Source organism: Loxodonta africana, chromosome 13 (genome assembly GCF_030014295.1).
Source record: "Loxodonta africana isolate mLoxAfr1 chromosome 13, mLoxAfr1.hap2, whole genome shotgun sequence".
Taxonomy (NCBI): Eukaryota; Metazoa; Chordata; class Mammalia; order Proboscidea; family Elephantidae; genus Loxodonta; species Loxodonta africana.
In genome coordinates, this window is record NC_087354.1 from 33,558,610 (window position 1) to 33,583,438 (window position 24,829).

General features: G+C 41.0%; 1 protein-coding gene and 1 pseudogene across 4 annotated transcripts in view; both read left to right on the plus strand.

Moving 5' to 3' along the window:
* Positions 1-24,407, plus strand: part of ADAMTSL3 (ADAMTS like 3) — a 416,580-nt gene extending 392,173 nt beyond the window's left edge. For 2 of the 4 annotated variants that reach the window (XM_010593790.3, XM_064267194.1), the window contains 5 exons: positions 6,452-6,635; positions 10,742-10,946; positions 15,817-15,929; positions 20,304-20,538; positions 21,356-21,476. In XM_010593790.3, coding sequence (XP_010592092.2) covers positions 6,452-6,635; positions 10,742-10,946; positions 15,817-15,929; positions 20,304-20,538; positions 21,356-21,394 — 776 coding nt within the window. In that variant the 3' untranslated portion in view covers positions 21,395-21,476. Of the gene's footprint in view, positions 1-6,451; positions 6,636-10,728; positions 10,947-15,816; positions 15,930-20,303; positions 20,539-21,355 lie in introns of those variants that run through there. The other 2 variants (XM_064267196.1, XM_064267195.1) reach the window with 2 other exon arrangements.
* LOC111751637 (5S ribosomal RNA) lies at positions 3,684-3,802 on the plus strand (annotated as a pseudogene).
* Positions 24,408-24,829: the final 422 nt, after the last annotated feature.

A 24,829-nucleotide genomic window follows, 5' to 3' on the forward strand; every position in this document is an offset into this window, starting at 1 on the left:
TAACAAATATTTATTGACCGCTTAATATATAACATGGCCTGTCCTAGCTGGAACTGGGATTCTAATAAAATAAATGAACAATAAACAGGTAAATATGTAAGATATTTCTCTATGGTAAGTGCTACGAAGAAAACAAAATAAGGTGATAAGATAGGGGGTAAATGTGGTCAGGAAGGGCCTTCTGAGGATGTGATGTCTAAGCTCAGACCTAAACGATACGATGGAACCATCGGTGCAGAAAGGTGATGAAGGAGCATTTCTGGCAAAGGGAGTAAACCAGTTGCCATGGGTTCTGACTCATGATGACCCTGTGTGTGTCAGGGTAGAACTGTGCTCTAAACCCATGTGCTCTATAGGGTTTAAATGGCAGAGTTTTGGAAGGTAGATCACCAGACCTTTCTTCTGAGGCACCTCTGGGTTGATTCAAATCTCCAACCTTTCAGTTAGCAGCCAAGCACATTAACTGCTTACACCACCCGGAGATTACAGGTAGAGGGAATAGCCAAGTGCAAAGATTGTAAAGTGGGAACAAACTTAGTGTGGTCAAGGAACACAAAGAAGATTCATGAGACTGGGATAGTGAGGGAGAAGGAAAGGAGGATGAGTTGAGGTTGCAGAGTTATGGAGGCCAAATCATACAGAGCTCTGTGGGTCAAGGTGAAGACTCTAGAGTTTCTTCCTAAAGAATTGGGAAGCCACTGGGGAGTCTTATGGGAGTGAATAAATGATATGGTTTTCTTTTTAAGTGCATTTCTGTCAAAAATCACCAATTTGACGAAGAAAAAGTTGTCAAATTGAACTTCATCAGAATTAAAAATTTCTGCTTATCACAAAGGAGAATGAAGAACACCAAAGACACAGGAGAATATGAGCCCAAGAGGCAGAAAGGTCCACATAAGCCAGAGACTCTATCAGCATGAGACTGGAAGAACTAGATGGTGCCCAGCTGCCACCAATGACTGCCCTGACAGGGAACACAACAGAGAGTCCCTGTTGGAGCAGGAGAAAAGTGGAATGAAGACCTCAAATTCTAGTAAAAAGACCAGACTAAATGGTGTGACTCACACTGGAGGGACCCCAGAGGTCGTGGTCCGCAGACTCTCTGTTAGCCCAAAACTGGACCCATTCCCAAAGCTAACTTTTCAGACAAAGATTAGACTGGACTGTAAGACATGAAATAATACTGGTGAGGAGTGTGCTTCTTAGCTCAAGTAGACACATGAGACTATGTGGGCAGCTCCTGTCTGGAGGCGAGATGATAAGGCAGAGGGGGACAGGAGCTGGTTGAATGGACACGGGAAATACAGGATGGAGAGAAGGAGTGTGCTGCCACATTGTAGGGAGAGCATCTAGGTCACATAACAATGTGTGTATAAGTTTTTTGTATGAGAAACTGACTTGAATTGTAAACTTTCACTTAAAGCACAATTTTAAAAAAAGAATTCTCATCAAAAGATATCAGTAAGAATATGAAAAAACAAGCCACAGACTGGGAAATTATTGGCAGTACAAAGAACTTATATTCAGAATATATAAAGAACAACTACAAGTTAACAATAAAAAGACAAATAACTCAAACTCCTGTCACTTCACACCCCACCCTCCCGAAGATGGGCAAAAAATGCCAACGCACATTTCAGAAAATAAGATATACAATTTGCTAATAGGCTAATAAAAAGATGCTCAACATATTTAGGCGTCAGGGAAATGGAGATTAAAACCACAAAGAGATGCTATGTCATATCCACCAGAATAGTTGAGTAGCCCCTGTGTGGTGCAAACGATTAATGCACTCTGCTGCTAACTAGAAGGTTTGTGGTTATGTCCATCCAGAGGCACCTTGGAAGAAAGGCCTGGTGAATCTAATTCCAAAAAACCAGCCATTGAAAACCCTTGTGGAACAAAGATCTACTCTGACGCACATGGAGGTCATCATGAGTTGGATTCACCTTGATGGCAACTTTTGTTTTTATTAGAATAGCTGAAAACAAAAGACCAACAATACCAAATTTAGGCAAGAACGTAAAGCAACTGAAACTCTCATCCATTGCTGGTGAGTGTGTAAAATGGTACAACCACTATGGAAAATATTTGACATTTTCTAATTGAGTTAAACCTGCACCTACCCTTTGACCCAGAAAAATGAGAACATGTCTACAAAAAGATTTGGAAAAGAATGTTCACAGTGGCCTTACTCATAATTGCCTTTGATAGAATGTGGTATATTCACACAATGGAATCTTATTCAGAAATAAAAGAAAATGAACCACTGATAAGCACAACAATATGGATGAATCTCAAAAAAAATATGTTAAGCAAAAGAAGTCAAACACAAAAGAGTACATATCATGTGAAGGTCAAGAACAGACAAAACTAATGTGTACTGATAGAAATGAGGAAGTGGTTGCCTGGAAAGGGAGGGAATTGCTGAGGAAGAAGCAGGAAGAAACTTTTGGGGGTGATAAGAATGTTCTGTATCTTGCTTGGATTCAGTGTTACATTGTTGTTATTGTTAGGTGCCATTGAGTTGATTCCTATGCATAGCCTTATGTACAACAGAACGAAACACTGCCTGGTCCTGCGCCATCCTAACCATCCTTGCTATGTTTGAGTCCATTGTTGCAGCCAGTGTGTCAATCCATCTTGATGAGGGTCTTCCTCTTTTGGGCTGACCCTTTACTCTACCAAGCATGATGTCCTTCTCCAGGGACTGGTCCCTCCTGATAGTATGTCCAAAGTACATGAGATGAAGTCTCCCAATCCTTGCTTCTAAGGGGTATTCTGGCTATACTTCTTCCAAGACAGATTACTTCATTCTTCTGGCAGTCCGTAGTATATTCAATATTCTTTGCCAACACCATAATTCAAAGGCATCAATTCTTCTTCAGTCTTTCTTGATTGTTGTCCAGCTTTCACATGCATATGAGGCGACTGAAAATACCATGGCTTGAGTCAGGTGCACCTTAGAACTCAAAGTGGTATCTTTGCTTTTTAATATTTGAAAGAGATCTTTTGCAGCAGATTTTCCCAGTGCAATACATCATTTGATTTCTTGACTGCTGCTTCCATGGGCGTTGATTGTGGATCCAAGTAAAATGAAATCTTTGACAACTTCAATATTTTCTTCCTTTATCACGATGTTGCTTATTGGTCTGGTTGTAAGGATTTTTGTTTTCTTTATGTTGAGGTGTAATCTGTACTGAAGGCTGTAGTCTTCGATCTTCATCAGTAAGTGCTTCAAGTCCTCTTCACATTCAGCAAGCTAGGTTGTGTCATCTGCATAGTGTGGGTTGTTAGTGAGTCTTCCTCCAATCCTGATGCTGTGTTGTTTCTTCATATAGTCCAGTTTTTCAGATTATTTGCTCAGCATACAGATTGAGTAAGTATGGTGAAAGGATATAACCCTGATGCACACCTTTCTTGATTTTAAACTACGCAGCATCCCCTTGTTCTGTTCTAATGACTGCCTCTTGTTCTATAATTTAGGTTAGATATACTCAAGGTCATACTTTGGCTTTTGTGGACTTGTTTTAATTTTCTTCAGCTTCAACTTGAACTCGCATATGAGCAATTGATGGTTTATTCTGCCGTTGGCTTCTGGCCTTGTTATGACCAATGATATTGAGCTTCTCCTTTGTCTTTTTGCACTTATGCAGTCAATTTTATTTCTGTGTTTTCCATCCGTCTACGGCCATACCATCCTGAATGCACCCGATTTCATCTGATTTCAGAAGCTAAGCAGGGTTGAGCCTGTTTACTACTTGGATGGGAGACTGCCTAGGAATACCAGGTGCTGTAGGCTTAGAAACACTGGTGATGTAGTGGTTAAGTGCTACAGCTGCTAACCAAAAGGTCAGCAGTTCGAATCCACCAGGTGCTCCTTGGAAACTCTGTGGGGCAATTCTACTCTGTCCTGTAGGGTCGCTGTGGGTCAGAATCAACTCAATGGCAAGAGGTTTTTTTCTTGGTATTCCATCTAGCACAGCCCATGTGTATAGTCGCCATTTATGTTGTTGAAAAAGCTATTTCCAATGAATAAGTAGTTGGTCTTGCAAAATTCTGTTGTGCAACCTCTGGCATTGTTTCTCTCATCAAGACCATATTTTCAACCTGCCGACCTGTCTTTGTTTCCAACTTTCTCATTCCAATTGCCAGTAATTATCAGTGCATCTTGATTGCATGTTCGATAATTGCAGACTGCAGAAGTTGGTCAAAATCTTCAGTTTCTTCATCTTTGACATTGGTGGTTGGTGGGTAAATCTCAGTAATAGTCACATGAACTGGTCTTCCTGGTTGTTGTTGTTAGGTGCCGTCAAGTCAGTTCTGACTCATAGCGACCCTATGTGCAACAGACCATCTGATGTCAGCAATGGTATCCCTTGTCCTACATCCTCTTCTGAATCTGGCTTGAATTTCTGGCTGTTCCGTGTCTATGTATTGCTGCAACTGCTTCTGAATGATCTTCAGCAAAATTTTACTTGTGTGTGGTATTAATGTTATTGTTCGATTATTTCTGCATTCTGTTGGATCTCTTTTCTTTGGAATGGGTACAAATACGGATCTTTTCCAGTCAGTTGGCTAGGTAGCTGTACTTCAGGATAGATCTTGAAATATTCTTTTTGACAATGAGTGTGATGCTTTTTCTTTTAAATTTGTCATTCCTGGCATAGAAGACCATGATTATCCAGTTCAAAAGGCCAAGACTAGTCTAATTCAGCTCACTAATGCCTAGGATATCAATCTTTATGTGTTCCATTTTATTTTTGACAACTTCCAGTGCTCCTAGATTCATATGTTGTACATTCCATGTTCCTATTATTAATGGATGTTTGCTGCTGTTTCTTCTCATTTTGAGTCGTGCCACATCAGGAAATGAAGATCCTGAAACCTTTTCTTCATCTGTGTCATTGAGGTCCACTCTACCTTAAGAAGGCAGCTCTTACCCAGTTGTATTTTGAGTGCCTTCCAACCTGAGGGGCTCATCTTCCAGCACTATATGAGACATCATTCCACTGCTATTCATAATGTTTTCACTGGCCAATTTTTTAAGAAGTAGATTACCAGATCCTTATTCCTAGTCGATAGTCCATGGTTACACAAGTACGTATAATGTTGAAAACTCTTCACATTCTACACCTGAGATCTGAGTACCTTACTGTATAGGAATTATGCCTCAATTAAAAAAATAGAAAGAATTATACACATGCCCTGTCCTGAACTGTCAATGTCTTTGTGAAATGTGGCGTAGTAGAAGGAATTAGACTTGGAGTCAATCACACGTAGGTTCCAACCCAACTAATACAGGAAGGACCTTGTGCAACTTACTTTGCTTCCTTCAGTTTCCACCTCTGCAAATAAAAATATCTAATTCACAAGTGGCAATAAGGATTAAATGAAAGATTGATTATAAAGTATCTGACCTAGTACCTATCACCTGGGAGGGTCCTAATAAACTTAGCTATTTTTATTTTAAATATCTATATATTTTTAAATAAAGTGGAATCCTGAGAGCTCAACTAAAAATACATTTTTTCTGTGCTGCTTTGCAAATGAGGCATGTGTAACATTAAGGCAAAAATTCAAAAATCAGAAGGAAAAGCTGGAAAGCTGGAAGTTAAAGGAATCACTCTGCTCTGTGAGGAAGCTGTGGACACAGCTGGTAGCTATCATTTACTTATGATTATTATAGGAAAATCTGGCACCTTCTGTGATCACACACAAATCTGTCATCATCATGTCCTACCTCATCTCTTACTAAGTGTCAGAGGGAAGGAAAAAGGCATTTGGACTGAGAATGAGAGTCAAAAAGCTGTAATTACTGGAGGTGGTCAGCCTCTGCTTTTCTAAAGGAAACTCCCATTTTTATCTTTCCAGATGTCTCCATGACAAATTACTTATGCAATTTCAGGACTAATCTGAAGTTTAGATTAAGAATTAATGGAAAAGAATGGATTGAATGGAAATGCACCTTTAACATCACGGCTTAATGCCTGATCCTGTTGCTCTGACTATATCATCTTTCATTTCTCCACCTGTCCACGTTGCAGACTCAGAGGCCTTTGGAACACCCCTTGGAGAGGCCCTCTTCTCTTGTCTTCTTGGCTCTGCTTGGAAAGTGCTGAGGAGGCAGCCCGCCGCTTAGAGTAACTCCTTCTCTCAGGGATTTTTCTGGCAGATCTCGCTGGCCTACAATAGCCCCTCTTCCCAGGCTGTGGTCCAGGGCCCCATTTTGGCTGCCTTTCCCACCAGTTATTATAATAAGTGAGTTGAGGGAAAATGAGATTTAAAGAACCCCCTTGCACCATGAGACAGATTTCTCTCTATGTACTATTTAAGGAACCGGACAGGCAGCTCACCAGAAGACAGCTCCTGGTGGTCTTTGGCCATGTCTTCTCCAGCCCATCACCATTTCTCATCCAGGGCTGTCATGACATTTCATTTCTTTCTGTAGTGCCTTTTTGGGAGCCTGGTAACTGGACACATTGTTCTGCTACCTGTGGCCACTTGGGAACCAGCATTCAGAGACTCCGGTGTGTGATGACCAATGGGCAGGAAGTGAGTGAGGCCCTCTGTGATCCCCTCCAGAAGCCACTGGCTGGATTTCAGCCCTGTAACATCCGGGACTGCCCTGCGAGGTACGTGTAGTCACTCTTCTTATATCATTACCAAGTTTTTGCTTGTTTTAAAACATGTCCTAATTTGGACCTAATAATAAAATAAGCTAAGATTTATTTAACACGGTCATTCTGCTAAGCTATTTAAAGGATCACTTCACGATAACGCATGAGGCAGACCTTGTTATCTTCTTATTTAACTGTTGGGAAAAACCCTCCTAGGTCACACAGTTACAAGGGCCAGAACCCAAGTCTGATTTGAGAGCCTCTGCTCTTAATTGCTGCTCGAATCTGCTTCCTATACTCACGGTGCCATCAGCTTCTTGAGAGCACTGTTGTCAGCTGTTGTCAAGTTGACCCTACTCATGGCAATGGAACTAAGTGCTGCCTGGCCCTGTACCATCCCCATGATCGGCTGCAGATCAGACCATTGTTTCATTGGCTGATTTTCAGAAGTAGGTCTCCAGGCCTTTGTTTCTAGCACACCTTAGTCTGGAAGCCCCATTAAAACCTGTTCAGCATCATAGCAACACTCAAACAGCCATTGGCAGACAGACGAGTGATGTCTGTGCTGAGGTGCACTGACGGAAAAATCAGACCTATGTGTCCTGCATAGGAGGCAAGAATTTTGTTGTTTTTGTTGCGCTTGAAGTGAAAGTTTACAATTCATGTCAGTTTCTCATACAAAAACTTACACACATATTGTTATGTGACGCTAGTTGCTCTCCCTATAACGTGACAGCATATACTCCTCCTCTCCACCCTGTATTTCCCATGTCTATTCAATCAGCTCCTATCCCCCTCTGCCTTCTCGTCTCAGAGAGGCAAGAATTTTACCATTGAAATACCACCGTCTTATCTTGAGAATGTCGAGAGGCTGAACTCATGGGTTTACCTAGGAGACAATGCAGTGGGTCAGAATCATCAGAGGCACTTGTTAAAAACATAGTTATCTAGGCCGCACCATAGAAAAAAGCATTAATGACCTTTTTATGTAGTAAGAGCCTACAAATCAGTATACAAAACATGTGTAAAATCAGAACTCATGATCTCCACCAAACTGATCTGTTTCCAGTGTTCCAGACCTCAGTGAATGCATCCTAGACTCTCCTCTTTCTCTCACTTCCATCTACTTTTTTCAGTCTTCACTGCCACCGCCAGAGTCCAGCCCACCATCATTTCTCACATGGAATATTCCAGTAGCCTCCTAATACTTGTCTTCCTCCTTTAACACGTTCTCCACTCTATAAACAGAACTATCTCTTAAAACACAAATTCAGTTAACAGCTAAGTGTGTTGACCACTTATACCACCCACTTGGCTGATAACAAAAAGATTGGAGGTTTAAGTCCACCTGGAGGTGACTCAGAAGAAAGGTCTGGCAATCTACTTCTGAAAAATCGGCCATTGAAAACCCTCTGGAGCACAGCTCTACTCTTACACACATGGGGTCACCATGAGTCAGTGTCAACTCAACAGCAACTGGTTTTTCTGATGCTCTATATTTTTATATTTCCTTATTGTTTTTCTTCATAGCTCTTACCACTATCTGCCTACCTTGATCCTCCACAAGACTATAAATTCAATAAGAGCAAACTTTTGGCTGCCTTGCTCAACACTCTATTCTCAGCACTTAGCACATTTTCAATGCCTTCATACGCACTCCCAAAATATTTTTAGAATGAACAATTCAATAACATAGACCCTAATACATAATTGGCCAGATTGCAGCACGGTCCACAGCAAAAATAATCAATAAATAATAGTAGCAATTATTGAGCACAGACCTATGAGATAGATACTTACAGATATTTACTGATCACCTGCTAGGTGCTAGGTACTATTTTTGTCTCTGGGGATAAAAAAGGTGGACAAAACCCCATTTCACTGATGTGAAAATGGAAGCATACAGCTCACTGCTCTTGTGAAAATGTCCACACTAGATTCAATTATCTGTGCCATGGAGCAGAATGTGAGACAGGGCCACAATGCCAAACAAAACAGTTGTTGGAAGGCTATGGATATTGTAGGCACTGTGACTGACATGTCCACCAGTGCCCATTGTCATTCTTCCAAGGAAACTCTCGTGCTAAAAATCACCCTCAGGAAACAGCAAACTGATCCTACAAAATTGTTGTTGTTGTTAGGTACCATCAAGTTGATTTAGACTCATAATGACCCCATGTAACAGAATAGAACTTGTCCATAGGGTTTTCTAGACTGTAATCTTTACTGGAGCGGATCACTAGGTCCTTCTTCCACGAAGCTGCTGGGTGGGTTTGACCCGCCAACCTTTCGGTTAGCAACCAAACACTTAACCATTGTGCCACCAGGGCTCCCTAATCCTACAATAACTAGGGTAAAATTGATTCAAGAAAGCTGCTTTATGTCAATTCCTGGCTGTCACCAAGTAAAATCCATTTGGGGAATTTATTAACAGCCCTGTTTATTAAATATTCTCAAGTATTTGTACACTCCTAGAATGAACAGAGTCATACATTTTCATACCTAGCAAAGGCCATAGAGGTCATCTAACCCCATCTCCCTCTCTACACTAGGGATCCTTAACATTTTTTTGCCATGGACCACTCTGGTAGTCTGAAGAAACCTATGGATCCCTTCCCTAGATAAGATTTTTAAATATATAAAACACAATACATTTGATTACAAGGAAAACTGAATATATTAAAGTACAATTACTGAAATATTAGAAATGCAAAATATAGTAATAGGTATGCTTCTGTACGAACACACTAAATAACGGGATCTAGTGGACATTTGGAAACCCTGGTGGCGTAGCGGGTAAGAGCTACGGCTGCTGACCAAAAGGTCGGCAGTTTGAATCCGCCAGGTGCTCCTTGGAAACCCCGTGGAGCAGTTCTAGTCTGTCCTATAGGGTTGCTATGAGTCAGAATTGACTCGACAGCAATGGGTTTGGTTTTTTTTGTTTGTTTTAGTGGAAATTTAATTTGAAATAGTGGAGAATACAGATTGTATTTTGAGATACCTGCCACCACTGTAATGTCATGCGAAAATATCTATGGTTTCTATTGGTGACAAAATTACAGGTACTACTAAAATTACAGTAGTTTGTGGCCTACATTTATAATTGAAGGAAATAGTAAAGTTTAGTTAAAGCTTAATGACAATAAAGGTATAATTCTTTTCCTATCCTACTGCACGGACAGCTTGGATAACCATAGAATAGACCTCAGATTAGGATTCCGTGCTCTGCAGTACTCTAGCTGCAGTTTAAACATCTTCAATAGCAGACAGCCTAATATCTCTTAAGGTGCCCAGTTCCAAGTTCACACTCCTATAATCATTAAACCACAAACCTTAGAGTCAGATATACCTAGAATCAAATCCCAGCTCTGTTACACATTAGTTATGTGACCACAGTCAACTTATTTACCTCCTGGACATCCATTTCTTCCTTACAAGAATGGAAATAACATGAGAATTACATGAGATAACATGTATCTTGCAGAGTGAACAGTACATTGTTGTTGTTAGCTGCTGTCGAGTCGGCGCTTGACTCATGGCACCCCACACACGATGGGATTGGACTGTTGTGAACCATAGGGCTTTCATTGATTGGCATTTTGGAAATAGATCACCAGGCCTTTCTTCCTAGTCTGTCTTAGTTTGGAAGCTCTGTTGAAACCTGTTCAGCATCTTAGCAACATGCTAGCCTCCACTGACAGATGTAGCTTCAGGTGAATTGGCTGGGAATCAAATCTGGGTCTTCCACACATAGGTGCCTAAAAAAATGTTTTTTTCTCTTTGGTTTCAAGAAATTAAAATCACCTTTTTTAAGTTTCCACCTAATTTTGTCCTAGCTCCATCCTCTGGAGCCACACAAGGGCCAGCTCTTCATAAACTTGCAGATAGCTCTATCCCATCCCTATATTGGTTGTCTTGGGATGGTGACTCTGTTGTTCATCTGAGTAAAAGAAAACCTGAGAATAAGGCTAGGAGTTGTCTATTCTGCTGCCAATTCCCACAGAGACACGTAACAGCCTTGAAATAGCCACCGTGTTAGGATCAACTTGGCCTTTCGAAGAGACTTCCTGTAAGATCTGACGTGCCAGTCCTTACTAAGGTCTTGTAGTTTTTGTTCCTAGGTGGTTGACAAGTGCGTGGTCAGAGTGCTCTGTGTCTTGCGGTGAGGGATTCCGCAGTCGGCAAGTAACATGCAAACGGACAAAAGCCAATGGAACTGTGCAGGTGGTATCTCCAAGAGCATGTGCCACCAAAGACCGGCCTCTGGGGAGAAAACCATGTTCCAGTCATCTGTGTGTTCAGTGGGTCGTTGAACCAGGGACCCAGGTAAAGCTGACAAATCCAGTGTGTTGTCAATTGTATAATCATCACCTTGTTTCTAATAAACATTTATTTTAATTTTGGAAAAAATCTGGTTGGTCTCTAAAATGAATATATGTCTCTGAACTCAAGGTTTACTTTTGGAAATGCTAGAGTTTCTGTTTTTAGATACAAAGGTGAAGCCAGTTCGGGACCTTTGAATATAGCAGCTCAATAACAGAAGCTCTAAGATAGACTGGTTTGTGGCAATAGGCAGCCTTCAAGAAAAGGAGAACATTAGAGATATCTGCACAAGAATCTCGGAACTCATATCCCAAATGCTACCTTAAATAATATCATAATAAAAAACACTTAGGTAAAATTTTTAAAGAAATGTGTAGGAACCCGTAAGAAAAAATATAACCCATTGTTGAAATACACAGAGGAAAGGTTATTTAAACAAATGACCTGCTGTATTCACAAATGGAAAATCTCAGTGCTCTGAAGATGTCCATTCCCTTAAATAAATTGATACATGTAATAGAATGCCAATTAAAATCTCAGTAGAACTTCTTTGTTGAACTTGACAAGACACTTCTGACATTCATATTAGAGAACAAATAAATGAGAAGAAGAAATTTTTAGAAAAACAGAAATTATTGGAAGTGTGTCAGAGCATGTGCCATAAGTGAAATGCTGCAGGAAGAGACATGGGTCGTGGAGTAGAATGAGGGCACGTGAAACGCGTTAAAGTTCGAAGACAAGTTAATCACAGGGAAAATAATGGTTTTAAAAATAGATGATATAAAATTACAAACATTGTTGAAGGAAATTAAAGAAGATGTAAATAAGATGGCAGCACTCCCCAAATTGACCTGCCGATTCAATGCAATCCCTGTCAAAATCTCAGTTGGCGTCTTTGTAGAAGTTTCAAAGCTGATCCTAAAATTTATATGGAAGTACAAAGGACCCAGGATAGCCAAAACAATATTTAAAAAGGAACTAGGTTGGAAGACTCACACTTCCCAATTTAAAAGTTATTACAGTAATTAAGACAATGTAGTACTAGCATAAGGTAGACATGTAGATCAGTGGAATAGAACTAAGGGTCTAGAAATAAGCTCATATGCCTATGTCAACTGATTTTCTATAGGACCACCAAGACCATTCAATTGGGAAAGAATAACCTTTTCAACAAATGGTGCTGGGACAACTGAGTACCCACAAGCAAAACAATGAAGCTGGACCCCTACCTCATACCATATATATAAATTAACTCAAAATGTATCAAAGACTTAAATAACTTGAGAGCTAAAATTGTCTGTAAAATTCTTAGAGGACATCAAAGGCATAAATCTTTGTGACTTTGGGTTAGGCAATGGTTTCTTAGATATGACACCAAAAACACAAGCAACAACAAAAACAACAAAGTCCAGAAAGATTGAACTTAGACTGAACTTCATAAAAATTAAAAAATTTTGTAATGCAAAGGATACCATCAAGAAAGTGAAAAGACGACCCACAGAATGGGAGAAAATATTTGTAAATCATGTATCTGATAAGAAACATGTATACAGAATATATAAAGAACACTTCCAACTCAATAATAAAAACACAGATAATCCAATTTAAAAAATTGTCAAAAGATCTGAATAGACATTTTGTGAAAAAAATATATACAAATAGCCAACAAGCGTATGAAAAAACGCTTTCATCATTAGCCATCAAGGAAATGTAAATCAAAATCATAATGAAATACCATTTTACATCCACTGGCATTTGTTGTTGTAGGTGCCATTGAATTAGTTTCAGCTCACATTGACACTGTGTACAACAGAATGAAACACTGCCTGGTGCTGTGTCATCCTCACAATTGTTGCTATCTTTGAGCCCATTGTTGCAGTCACTGTGTCAATCCATCGCCTTGAGGGTCTTCCTCTTTTTTTGTGGACCTTTTACTGTAACAAGCACGATATCCTTTTCCAGGGACTGGTCCCTTCTGGTAATATGTCCACTGTACGTGACACAAAGTCTTGCCATCCTTGCTTCTAAGGAGCTTTCTGGCTATACTTCTTCCAAGACAGATTTGTTTGCTCTTCTGGCAGTCTGTGGTACATTCAATATTCTTTGCCAACACCATAAGTCAAAGACATCAATTCTTCTTTGGTCTTCCTTATTCATTGTCTAGCTTTTGCATGCATATAAGGTGATTGAAAATACCATGGTTTGGGTGAGATGCACCTTAGTCCTTAAAGAGACATCTTTGCTTTTTAACACTTTAAAGAGGTCTTTTATAACAGATTTGCCCAATGCAGTACATCATTTGATTTCTTGACTGCTGCTTCCAGGCACGTTGATTGTGGATCTAAGTGAAATGAAATCCTTGACAACTTCAATCTTTTCTCCATTTATCATGATATTGCTTATCGGTTCAGTTGTAAGGATTTTTCAGAAACCCTGGTGGCGTAATGGTAAAGAGCTACGGCTGCTAACCAAAAGATCAGCAGTTCGAATCCACCAGGCATTTCCTTGGAAACCCTAAGGGGCAGTTCTCTGTCCTTTAGGATCACGATGAGTCAGAATCAACTTGACGGCAATGGGTTTGGTTTTTGGTTGTTTTGTGTGTGTGTGTATGTGTGTGTGTGTGTCTGAGAGAGAGAGAGGATTTTTGTTTTCTTTATATTGAGGTGTCATCCATACTGAAGGCTGTAGTCTTTGATCTTCTGCAGTAAGTGCTTCTAGTCCTCTTCACTTTCAGCAAGCAAGGTTGTGTCATCTGGATACTGAAGGTTGTTTATGAGCCTTTCTCCAATCCGGATGCTGTGTTCTTCATATAGTCCAGTTTCTTGGATTATTTGCTCAGTGGCATGGCTGTAATTAAAAAGACAGATAATAACAAATGTTGGCGAGGATGTGGAGAAATTGTAACACTCATACACTGCTGGTAGGGATGTAAATGGTTCAGCCTCTTTCAAAAACCGTTTGACGTTTCTTCAAAAAGTTAAACATAGAGTTACTACGTGACCCAGCAATTCTGCTCCTAGGTATATACCCAAGAGAAATGAAAATATATGTCCACACAAAAATTTGTGCACTATTAATAGAAGTATTATCATAATAGCCAAAACATAGAAACAACCCAAATGCCAATCAACTGATGAATAGGTAAATAAAATGTGTTATATCCATACAATGGAATATTCTTTGGCCATAAAAAAGGAATGAGGTAGTGATACTTGTTACAACATGAATGAACCTTGAAACTACCATGATGGGAAAGATTTTTTTCAAGTATAAAACTAAAAACAAATTATAAGAAAAATTGATGAGTATTATATGACTGTTATGGATTGAATTGTGTCCCCCCAAAATATGTGTTGTAAATCCTAACTTCTATGCTTGTGGTTATAATCCTGTTAATGAGATAGGATTAGTATAGGGTGTGTCTTAAGTCAGTCTCCTTTGAGGTATAAAAAAGATTAAACAAGCAAGGGAAAGAAGCAGAGATGAGGGAAGATTGATGCCAAGCCACATGGAGATCTCCAAGGAGCCAGTAAACAACCTGAAGAGACAAGGACCTTCCCCCAGAGCTGACAGAGAGAGAACGCTTTCCCCTAGAGCCAGAGCTCTGAATTGGGACTTCTAGCCTCCTAAACTATGAGAAAATAAATTTTTGTTTGTTAAAGGCACCCTCTTATGTCATTTCTGTTATAGCAGCACTAGATAGCAAAGACAATGACTACACAAACATTTTAGAACCACCCACCAATTTTGTTTTCTTTTTTTATGTAATTGAACTCACCTTAGCACACAAGCCTTCATTTTTGCTCACAGCAGAAAAACCAAAGTTTTTGGTCACTTCTGGTTTTAAGTGTAGTCATTTCTGAAGTTAACCAGTAACCAGTTGCTACCAAGTCTGTTTCAATTCATGGCTACGCCGTGTGTGTCAGAGTAGAACTGTGTTCCATAAAGTTTTCAATGGCTGATTTTTCAGAAGTGGATTGCCCGGCCTCTTTTCCGAGACAACTCTGGGTAGACTTGAACCTGTAACCTTTTGGTTAGCAGCAAAGCGTGTAAACTACTTGCACCACCCAGGAACTTCTACTTCCAGACATAAACCCTGCCAACTCAAGATTTGTCCTGCCTTTCTCCCTTTTGCACAGAAGCAGTTTAAGTTTCAAAGGAGAAAAGGAAAAAGAGGGAATTCAGTTCTTCCTGGCTCTGAGGGAGGGGTGTCTGGTTCCCAGGCTGTGCTCCGCCCCTCCCTGACTGCCCCTGGGAGACGGCTGGTCCCTCTGTGACCGGTCTTTGGCCGTCTTGCCTCAGTGTGTGACCTGGGCTCCGCTCCTCCCTGACTGCCCCTGGGGACGGCTGGCCCCTCTGTGACCGGTCTTTGGCCGTCTTGCCTCAGTGTGTGACCTGGGCTCCGCCCCTCCCTGACTGCCCCTGGGGGACGGCTGGTCCCTCTGTGACCGGTCTTTGGCCGTCTTGCCTCAGTGTGTGACCTGGGCTCCGCCCCTCCCTGACTGCCCCTGGGGACGGCTGGTCCCTCTGTGACCGGTCTTTGGCCGTCTTGCCTCAGTGTGTGATCTGGGCTCCGCTCCTCCCTGACTGCCCCTGGGGACGGCTGGTCCCTCTGTGACCGGTCTTTGGCCGTCTTGCCTCAGTGTGTGACCTGGGCTCCGCCCCTCCCTGACTGCCCCTAGGGACGGCTGGTCCCTCTGTGACCGGTCTTTGGCCGTCTTGCCTCAGTGTGTGACCTGGGCTCCGCCCCTCCCTGACTGCCCCGGGGACGGCTGGTCCCTCTGTGACCGGTCTTTGGCCGTCTTGCCTCAGTGTGTGACCTGGGTGCACACAGCCTGCACAGGTTTGATGCCACGTTTTGCTTTTGTTGCAGTGTCCTGGGCGTTGCATGCGTCACGCCGTGAGGATGCAGCAGCGGCGTCACCCGATCGGTCAACAGCACCACGACTCTGCAGCCCCAGATTCCCACTGCGATGACAGAAGGAGGTACTGGCCTGCCCTGAGGCACACACAATCTCTCCTCCCTCCATCAGTGACGGAAACTACTTGCGAAAATGAATTATTTCAAATTTCTACCACCTCTCAAAACTGACAGATCTGATTAAATTATGATTTCTTATGGTGTCACCCTCAGAATATACATCTGAAGTATTAAGTAATATGTACTATTTATGATTACAGATTATTTGGACATAAACATATGGAGAGAGACAATCCTAAAGGGAAAACAAGGGGTAGTCTTGAGGGCAGACAGATGCTTTTCCTCCTATATGTAGACTTGGCTAAGCCTAATGAAATTTCTTGTTGCTTTCAATATGCTTACTATAATATTTATCGTTGCCTTTAATATATTTAGGTTTACACATTAAATCTTCCCAATGTTTTGGACGAACTGCTTTATACCTGTTTATGAATTCTTTTGATTAGGATATTGGTACAGTATTTTAACAGAGAATGAAACTTTCATGAAGGGCTTTATATAAGAAGGGAGTTTATTGTTCTCTTGCATAAAGCCAGAGCTAGTAGATGCTTTAGGGGTGGAAGAGCTTTGCTCCATTAAGTTACTTAGAAACCAGACTCCTCCCATCTTGTGGCTCCACTATCCCAGAGGACAGTGCTCCGGCCAGCAGAGCCTCAAGGGCATACTAACCAGGGACTTTGCAGTTCTGTCACTTTCTTATTGTGTGACCTTAGGCCTCCTAATCTCTCTAGTTTAGCTTTCTAATCTGCAAAATGAGTTATTATCATCCATTTGGATTTAAGGTTGAGAAGTTTTTAATTAGCTTAGCATGAAGCTCCTAAGGAGCCTGGGTCATAGAAGATGCTCAGTAAGTGACTCTTTCTTCCTCATCCCCAACCTGAGTCTTGCTGAAGAAAATGGGTGATCTGGACAGTTGGCTTGGCTACCATTTTGAGCCTTCTTCAATAAGGTTTGTGACGTAGACTCAGCTGCATTTCCTGTTCTCCACAACATGATTTCAAGCCAGACCCATTCTTTTCAAATGGAAAATATGTAGAACAGCTGCCCTCAGTCTCAACAGAAAACCTAGTTTCCTACATTGCAGAGAAAATAGAGACCACACACAAATTATGTGCAGCATCCCAGATATTTTTCTTTGTGTTTACAAAGATATATTTACACACACACACACACACACAGATTCAATTTTTTTTTTTAATTTATTGTACTTTAGATGAAGGTTTACAGAACAAACTATTTTCTCATTAAAAAGTACTCGTATTGTTTTATGACATTGGTTAACAACCCCACAACATGTCAACACTTTCCCTTCTCAACCTTGGGTTCTGTATTACCAGCTCTCCTATTCCCTCCTGCTTTCTAGTCCTTGCCCCTGGGTCTGTCCATCCTTTGGCTGAAGGGTGAACCTCAGGAGTGACTTCATTACTGAGCTGAAAGGATGTCTGGGGGCCATACTCTCAGGGTTTCTCCAGTCCCTGTCAGGCCAGCAAGTCTGGTCTTTCTTTTTGAGTTAGAATTTTGTTCTACATTTTTCTCCAGCTCTGTCTGGGACCTGGTATTGTGATCCCTGTCAGAGCAGTCAGTGGTGGTAGGTGGGCACCATCTAGTTGTACTGGACTCAGTCTGGTGGAGGCCGTGGTAAGTGTGTTCCATTAGTTCTTTGGACTGATCTTTCCCTTGTGTCCTTAGTTTACACACTGAATTTTTTTTTAACATGCCGTACATATTTTCCTGAAACTTGTTTTTTCCGTTTAACAATGTTATGGACTTTTTCTTAGTATGTAAAGATTCATTTTATTCTTTTTAATCGTTATATTTAATATTACATGCTGATGAACATTTGATTGCTTCAAATTTTTTGCCATCGCCAACAAATGCTACAGTAAACATACTGGAACATATCTCTTTGTGTACATGGGGATAAATTATAGGGTAAATTCTTAGATGTAAATTGAATTGACAGGCATGCTCATTTTGATACTACCAAATTACCATCAAAATGTCTATACCAACAGTGTATGAGAGTGCCCTCCCCACTTTTGTCATCAACATTCCATAGGTTTTCAGTGTGAAAAATGTTTGCTAATCTGGTGGGTGAAAAATTATATCTAGTTTTATTTTATACTTCTCAGATTACTTTTTATATGCTCTAGCTGTTTTTTTTTTTCTTTTTTTCCTTGAATCCACCACTTTTTTCCAATTCTAGCACCATTACTGAGGCCACCATCATATTTTACCTGGTCCACTCCCATAGCCATCTATCTGGTCTTCCTCCATTGATGCTCCTCTCCAATCCAGTCTCCACACTGTAGCTGGAATGATCCTTTCCAAAATGCCTTTCTGATCATACCACAACCCATTTCCCTGCTAGATTAAATCACATGAGAAGCTTCATTTGCTCTTAGGAAGAAGATTGACTAAAATTCTTAATGTGGCCTATAAATAGTGCATGGTGAGGTCTTATCTCCCTCCATAGCCTCATCCAAGACCTTACTTCTTTCATTCTTCATGTTCCAACTATATTGGCCTTCTTTTGGTTCCTTGGATATGCTATACATTCTCATGCAAAGGGAGCAAAATTAAGATGCAGAAAATATGGAGAAGATTAAAAAACATGGAGAGATTTTTTGGGAGATAAAATAGCTGATTAGGAGCCCTCGTGGTGCAATGGTTAAGTGCTCAGCAGCTAACTGAAAGGTTGGTGGTTCAAACCCACCCAGTGGCTCTGCAGTAGAAAGATCCGGCAATTTGCTCATAGACAGATAGATACACAGCCTAGGAAACCCACGGGGGAGCAATACTCTGTCACATGGAGTTGCCATGCGTCAAAACTGACTCAACAGCACTTAATAATAACAGCAACAATAGCTAATTAAATTGGGTTTTGGAAAAGAGATATGGGAGAGAAATGGAAGGGTGGAAAATTTAAAAAAGAAATAATGGAAAAAGATTTCCCAGGACAAAGGTTTCTGCTTCATTCTCTGTTCTTTCTGTAAACTGGTTTTCTCTACATCTCTTGCCTACGTGGCAGAATATGGCCACTACCACTCCAGCCTTCAGGTTTACATGTCTTGTTCCAGCAACCTCCAGATTCCTGGGAGAAAGACAATTATTGAACCAGACTACATTGAAGGTCTTCTTCCAGTACATCATCCTTGTGTAGTACAAATATATCTTCCAGAAGCCTTCACCTAGGGAGCAAGGGCAGATAACCCCAAACAGGTCCAGTAAGGTGGTTCTACCCAGCAGGGTAAATGTCTTTTTAAAAGTCAGAAGACATTACCTTTCTGTTCTGTTTTAAAGGCTAAGGAAACCATCTTCGCAGATGGTTTTTGGTAGCTCCTAACAAGCCGTGGTGTGACCTAAATGCAAGCCTGAAAGAGCTTCTCTTAGCAGACAAGATTGCACACATAGAAACGCATACTCATACCAGAATATGTTTCAAATGCTTAGAAAACTTAAGAGGTATTAACAAAATTGAAATGGTTTATTATGGGTCGTCCTTCCCTTCCTTGCCTAAATTGATCTGCTCCAGCTTATCTGGGTACTATATCTTTTGATGTGTCTGCCCTGACTTGGTGTTGGAAGTCAGTGGAAACCCAGGGTTTGCTTGTAATGCCTTCTCTGTGGCACATCTAAGCAGGGAATCTCAGCCATAGGTGGTAAGAAATCTTGTCATTTTCCAGTAAATTCTAGGCTGTGTGGCATCAAGGTGAAGGGTTGGTCTCTGTCTTAGCTGAAGCATCTAAGACAGAGACACCTTACATACACCATCAGTGCAAGAGGAGAAACTTTTCCAGTGGCAAGAATGTTTGCATCCGCATTCTCCGACTGATCTTTTTTCTCCATGTGTGAGAAGAGTGTGCGTCCTCACCGTTGGCTCCTCTCTTGGTGGTGGTTTGGTCACTTGTTGATTCTTACCATAGATTAATTTTTTTTTTTTTTTTTGGCACTGGGGCTGTTTTGCCCATCTGTACTCTCTCATACCCATGTGCCTGGCACATGAAAAGCCTTAAATAAGTTTTCTTAAATTAAATCTTAAGATTTCTTTCATCTCTTAAATGAGGCCTTCTCCCGTCATGCATCCGTGACAGTCTCCAGAAACTTCCTGGTACATCTGGGGTTAACTTAGAGTGTAGGGTCATTCTTAATGGCTTGAAAATAGTCTGTGCCCCGAAGTAATCTAATGCTCTGTATTATGATCATCATTGCATCGCTACTTTGCTTAGCCAACCACGGGCAGTGCAAATCTGTTTCCTAATGAATAGGGTTGTAATTGTGAAACCTTTCAGTACATTAAATATATAGTAGGGTAAAAGGCTTGATCCTAGAAAGAGGTGGCATCCCGCCTCTCCTGTTCTCTGCTTGTTTCATTTCAGACCCCCTACCTTTAGAAGGAACTGCTCGTCAGGGGCCTGTGATGTGTGTTGGCGCACAGGCCCCTGGAGGCCCTGTACAACAGCCTGTGGCAGGGGCTTCCAGGCTCGGAAGGTGGACTGTGTGCACAGAACGAGCTGCAAACCTGTGGCTGAGAGACACTGCGGGCAGCAAAAGAAGCCAACTTCCTGGCGGCACTGTCTTGGGCCTTCCTGTGACAGTACGTACCCCGCTCAGGTATCACCACTACCCCAGACACTTTGTCCAAACCAGACCCGGGTGATGCTTCTCTCCTCCATCTCACACCTGAAGGGCCATTCCAAGGGGGTGGTGGCAGCTTGGGCTATTAGAAGATGAGCTACTTTGGTGTGGATGTGACACCATGTTCTTTAGAGCAGAAATAGTTGAATCAGTAGGCTGTCAGTGACACTGGTCGCTGCATTGCTAACAATCACTGGCAGCCTCTTCTCAGACTTCCCTTCTTCCTGTAGCCTCATCCTCGGAGACAGGGGTACCATGAATGGGCTTGTATAGATATGCAAATATCCTGAAAATATGTGTAATATTTAGTACTTATGTGTATATTTCTAGCTAGCAGGTCCATAGCTTTTCATAAGTTTTCCAGGGGGTCCATGACCTCCTAAAAGGTAAGCACTTCTATTCTAACCACTGAGAGAGGTAGCATGGACCAGCAGGACTGTGAGGTCCCCAGAGAGCAAGGAAAGGCCACTTATTTCTTCTCACTCTGTGATCTCAATTTATAGCTTTTTATAAAATCAAATGATTTTTTTTTTTTAACTAGGTTTCTAAAGTTCTCGCTTCTAACCTAAAGGTTGGTAGTTCAAATCCACCCAAAGGTGCCTTGGAAGAATGACCTGGTAATCTACTTCCAAAAGATCATAGCCATTGAAAACCCTATGGAGCACAGTTCTGCTCTGACACACATAGGGTCACTACGAGTCAGAATTAACTCAACGGCAACTAGTTTGGGTTTTTTGTTTTTTTGTCTAATGAGCTACATATTATGGATTTTTTTTTTTTTCCTTTTTTGCAGGAGACTGCACAGACACCACTCACTACTGTATGTTTGTAAAGCATCTTAATTTGTGTTCCATAGACCTCTACAAACAGAGGTGCTGCCAGTCATGTCAAGAAGGATAAACCTTTGGCGGGGTCATGATGCTGCTGTGAAGATAAAAGAAAAACCTAAAAGCTCTTTTCCCCACGTGGCTGGTTCAAAAACATGACTCTCTTAAAAGACTAGATTCCACAATCAAACAGAAATTGATGCAAAAACACCACTGTTAAAATTTTGTCAAGTGACATTTTCCCACGGCTGGTATTTTAACTTCAGCTCTTTTAAGCAATGTATTCCAGGACTAGCCATGATACATTGGCGCACATGCCATTGCACTTGGTCCTCGCCATGTCTTTCTCAGCAGGAAAACAGCAAGACCGGGAACACACCACCACACGCTGCTTCTTTCTTGGGATTCGTAGACTAGCATAGAGTAGTCCATCCTGGAGACTTGGGAGACACAACAATTGATGACTTCCTTCTCTCTCAAGTTTTAGGATTTCAACAGGTTAATAAGGGATTTACACTTTAGAAGCTCTGGCCAGTAGTTATTAAAAATGTTGGCACTAAGTGGCGCAGTTAAGCACTCAGCTGCGAACAAAAGGTTAGAGGTTGAAGGTCACAGAGGTGCCTTGGAAAAAAGCCCTGGTGATCTGCTTCTGAAAGATCACAGCCATTGAAAACCGTATGGAGCACAGTTCTACTCTGACACCTATGGGGTTGCCATGAGTCAGAACTGATTCGATGGCAACTGGTCTGGTTGAGCCTATGAAAAAGAGGCAATCACTCTGGACAGGCTTGCTTAACACAGACCGACCTGAGGATTTATTGGGGGGGGGGGGCAAGTGGCATCTTGTCCTTGCTCCTGCACCCACAGGAAAAAACACAGAGTAGATGTGGCAGCCAGTTTTGCAACTATGGAAATCTGTCTGTGACCAAATGAGGCGTCATGGAAATCAAAGGAGTGGGAAAGTTAACCTTTTCTACTGATTTTTAAGTAATATCCAAAGCTTTCTTTTAGGAGCTGTGAATAGAACTTTTTCTAAGCACTATTCTCTTGCACACAAACAGAAAATCAAACCCTTATCAGACCTAATTTATGCATCAAATAGTATTCCTAAGGATTTTTATTTTGGAAAAATTATAAGAAAGTAAATATGAAGCATGATAGTTAAAAATAATTGTTTACAACAAATGTTTTAATTACAGTTGATTTGCCAGTAAATCCGAAGTGAATTAGAGTTAGGCCAGAGGTTAGACTTAGAACTAGAGGTTAGCCTTAGCATTTGGTCTAGAATTTGGGAAATACTGTTAGGGTTAGCTTTAGTTTTAGGATTAGGGCTAGGATTGGGTTAGATAAGAATGGAAGTTAAGTTAGGGCTAAGGATAGAGTTGGCTTTAGGGGTTAGAGTTAGGGCCAGGTTAGGTCAGGGTTGAGTTGGGCTTGGATTGGTGCCAATGCTGGTGCCAGTGATAATGTCAGGGTGGAGGTTAAGTTTGGAGTAAACGTTGCTGCTGAAGTTAATTAAGGCTGGCATTCAATTTTAAGTTCTGAAGCTGATTTAGTTATGGGGATCTTTCCCTCATATACTACCACTTACGGCTTTAGCTGGCAGACAGCTCCCAGTAAGTGGGCACACTTCCTAATTCAGTGTCCCAGCTGTCTGTACACATGCTGTCAGCAGCCTGTTTGGCAACGAAGTTACCTGAAGCAGGTTGTGCTGGACCTAGTCCCTAGTCAATAATAAGCGAAGAATGCATTGTAGCTTTCGATTTTTGTGTGGGCGAGCTTGCTGAGTCTATCTACCATATTCTGAACACCAGGTCTCTCTTGTTGTGACTTCAGCCTCACTGACACTGGGATGAGCACTACTGTACGTGGATGGTTTGGTGGTTGGGGATGGATGGGGAAAGTGAAGAGGCTACACCAGCCCAGGAGTTTTCAATCATCGATCGCACTTGATAGTTAAAGGTTTTTAAATTAAAAGAAAGATCATTTGTAAAATACTTTGTATATATTTATTATATGACTTAAAGGTGCAATATTTTATTTTGTACAGTATGTAATGAAGACATGGGACATATATTTTTCTTATTAACAAAATTCCCTATTAAATTGCTTCACCTTTGTATTTAAAGTTAAAAGTTACTATTTTTCATTTGCTATTTTACTTTGCTCTTGTTATCACCCAAACCCCATCCCTGTGTATTTTATTTTACTGCTATTTCTGTAATGTGAGAGTTAATGTTTCTCTTTCATGATTCTTAAATCAGAAATAAATTTACTTCAGTTATTCAGCGACACCGTTATAAATGTAGGTGGTTTAATTGTGTTATGTTGTTGGTACCCTCAGATATTGTCACCTTGGCTGCCCTTCAACGCTGTGAGTCTAGGAACACCTCTAGTGAGTTCAATGCCCTGGGGCTGTCCTTTGGAGTGTGGGTTACAAGATTCAGAGAAGGTCCCATAAAGAATCACTCTAACTCTCCCATCCAATCATTTATACTCTTTGTGGACCATATTAAAAAGGATGTTAACAGCTAAAGAGGTGGAAAAAAGCCCCAAATGAGCAGCCTGAAAGAGGTATAGAAGTGGGTGGTAGTTGGGAGAGCAGGAGGTACTCATGCCCTTTTATTTTTAGTCATTGTGAGGAGTGTATTAGGGACTGATTTTAGATGTCTGCAGCTAGAGACTTTTTAACAGCAATCTCCTCTACCCTCCTATCTATCATTTCCATACAGCTTCAAGATTAACACTGAGTGTTTATGGGCAATATTCATGTTATTGGAATTGTGATTCCCTTCATTGAACATGGGCCTTGTAGTTTCCAAAGTCACTTGCTGAAGACAAAAATTAATCATGTTACAGTAACTTGTGAGAATATGTTAACCTCAGGAGGCTGAGATACATAGAAGATAAGCAATGATATACATCTAATCTCTCAAAAGTGTCCTTTTTTATATTTACAAAAAAAAAAAAACTAAGGCTTACATAGGTCACTTTCTACACTGTTGAGTGGCTGAGAGTGGAGAGCATCATCAGAAGAGATGGGGACAATACACCACATCAATAGAACAAAGGGAAAGAACCACATGATCATCTACATGGATGCAGAGAAAGCATTCAATAAAGTGCAACGTTCTTTCCTGATGAAAACCCTAAAAAGAGTGGGATAAGAGGGAATTTCTCAATGTGATTCAGGGCATATATGGAAAAACCAATAGCCAACATCATACTTAATGGAAAAAGACTGAGATCTTTCCCACTGAAACTGGGAACAAGACAAGGGTGCCCACTCTCGCCACTTCTATACAATATTGTATTAGAAGTCCTAAGCAGAGCAGTAAGACAAGAAAAAGAAATAAAAAGGTATCCAGATTGGAAAGAAGTAAAATTATTTCTATTTGTAGATGATATGATCTTATACATAGAAAATCCCAAAGAGTCCA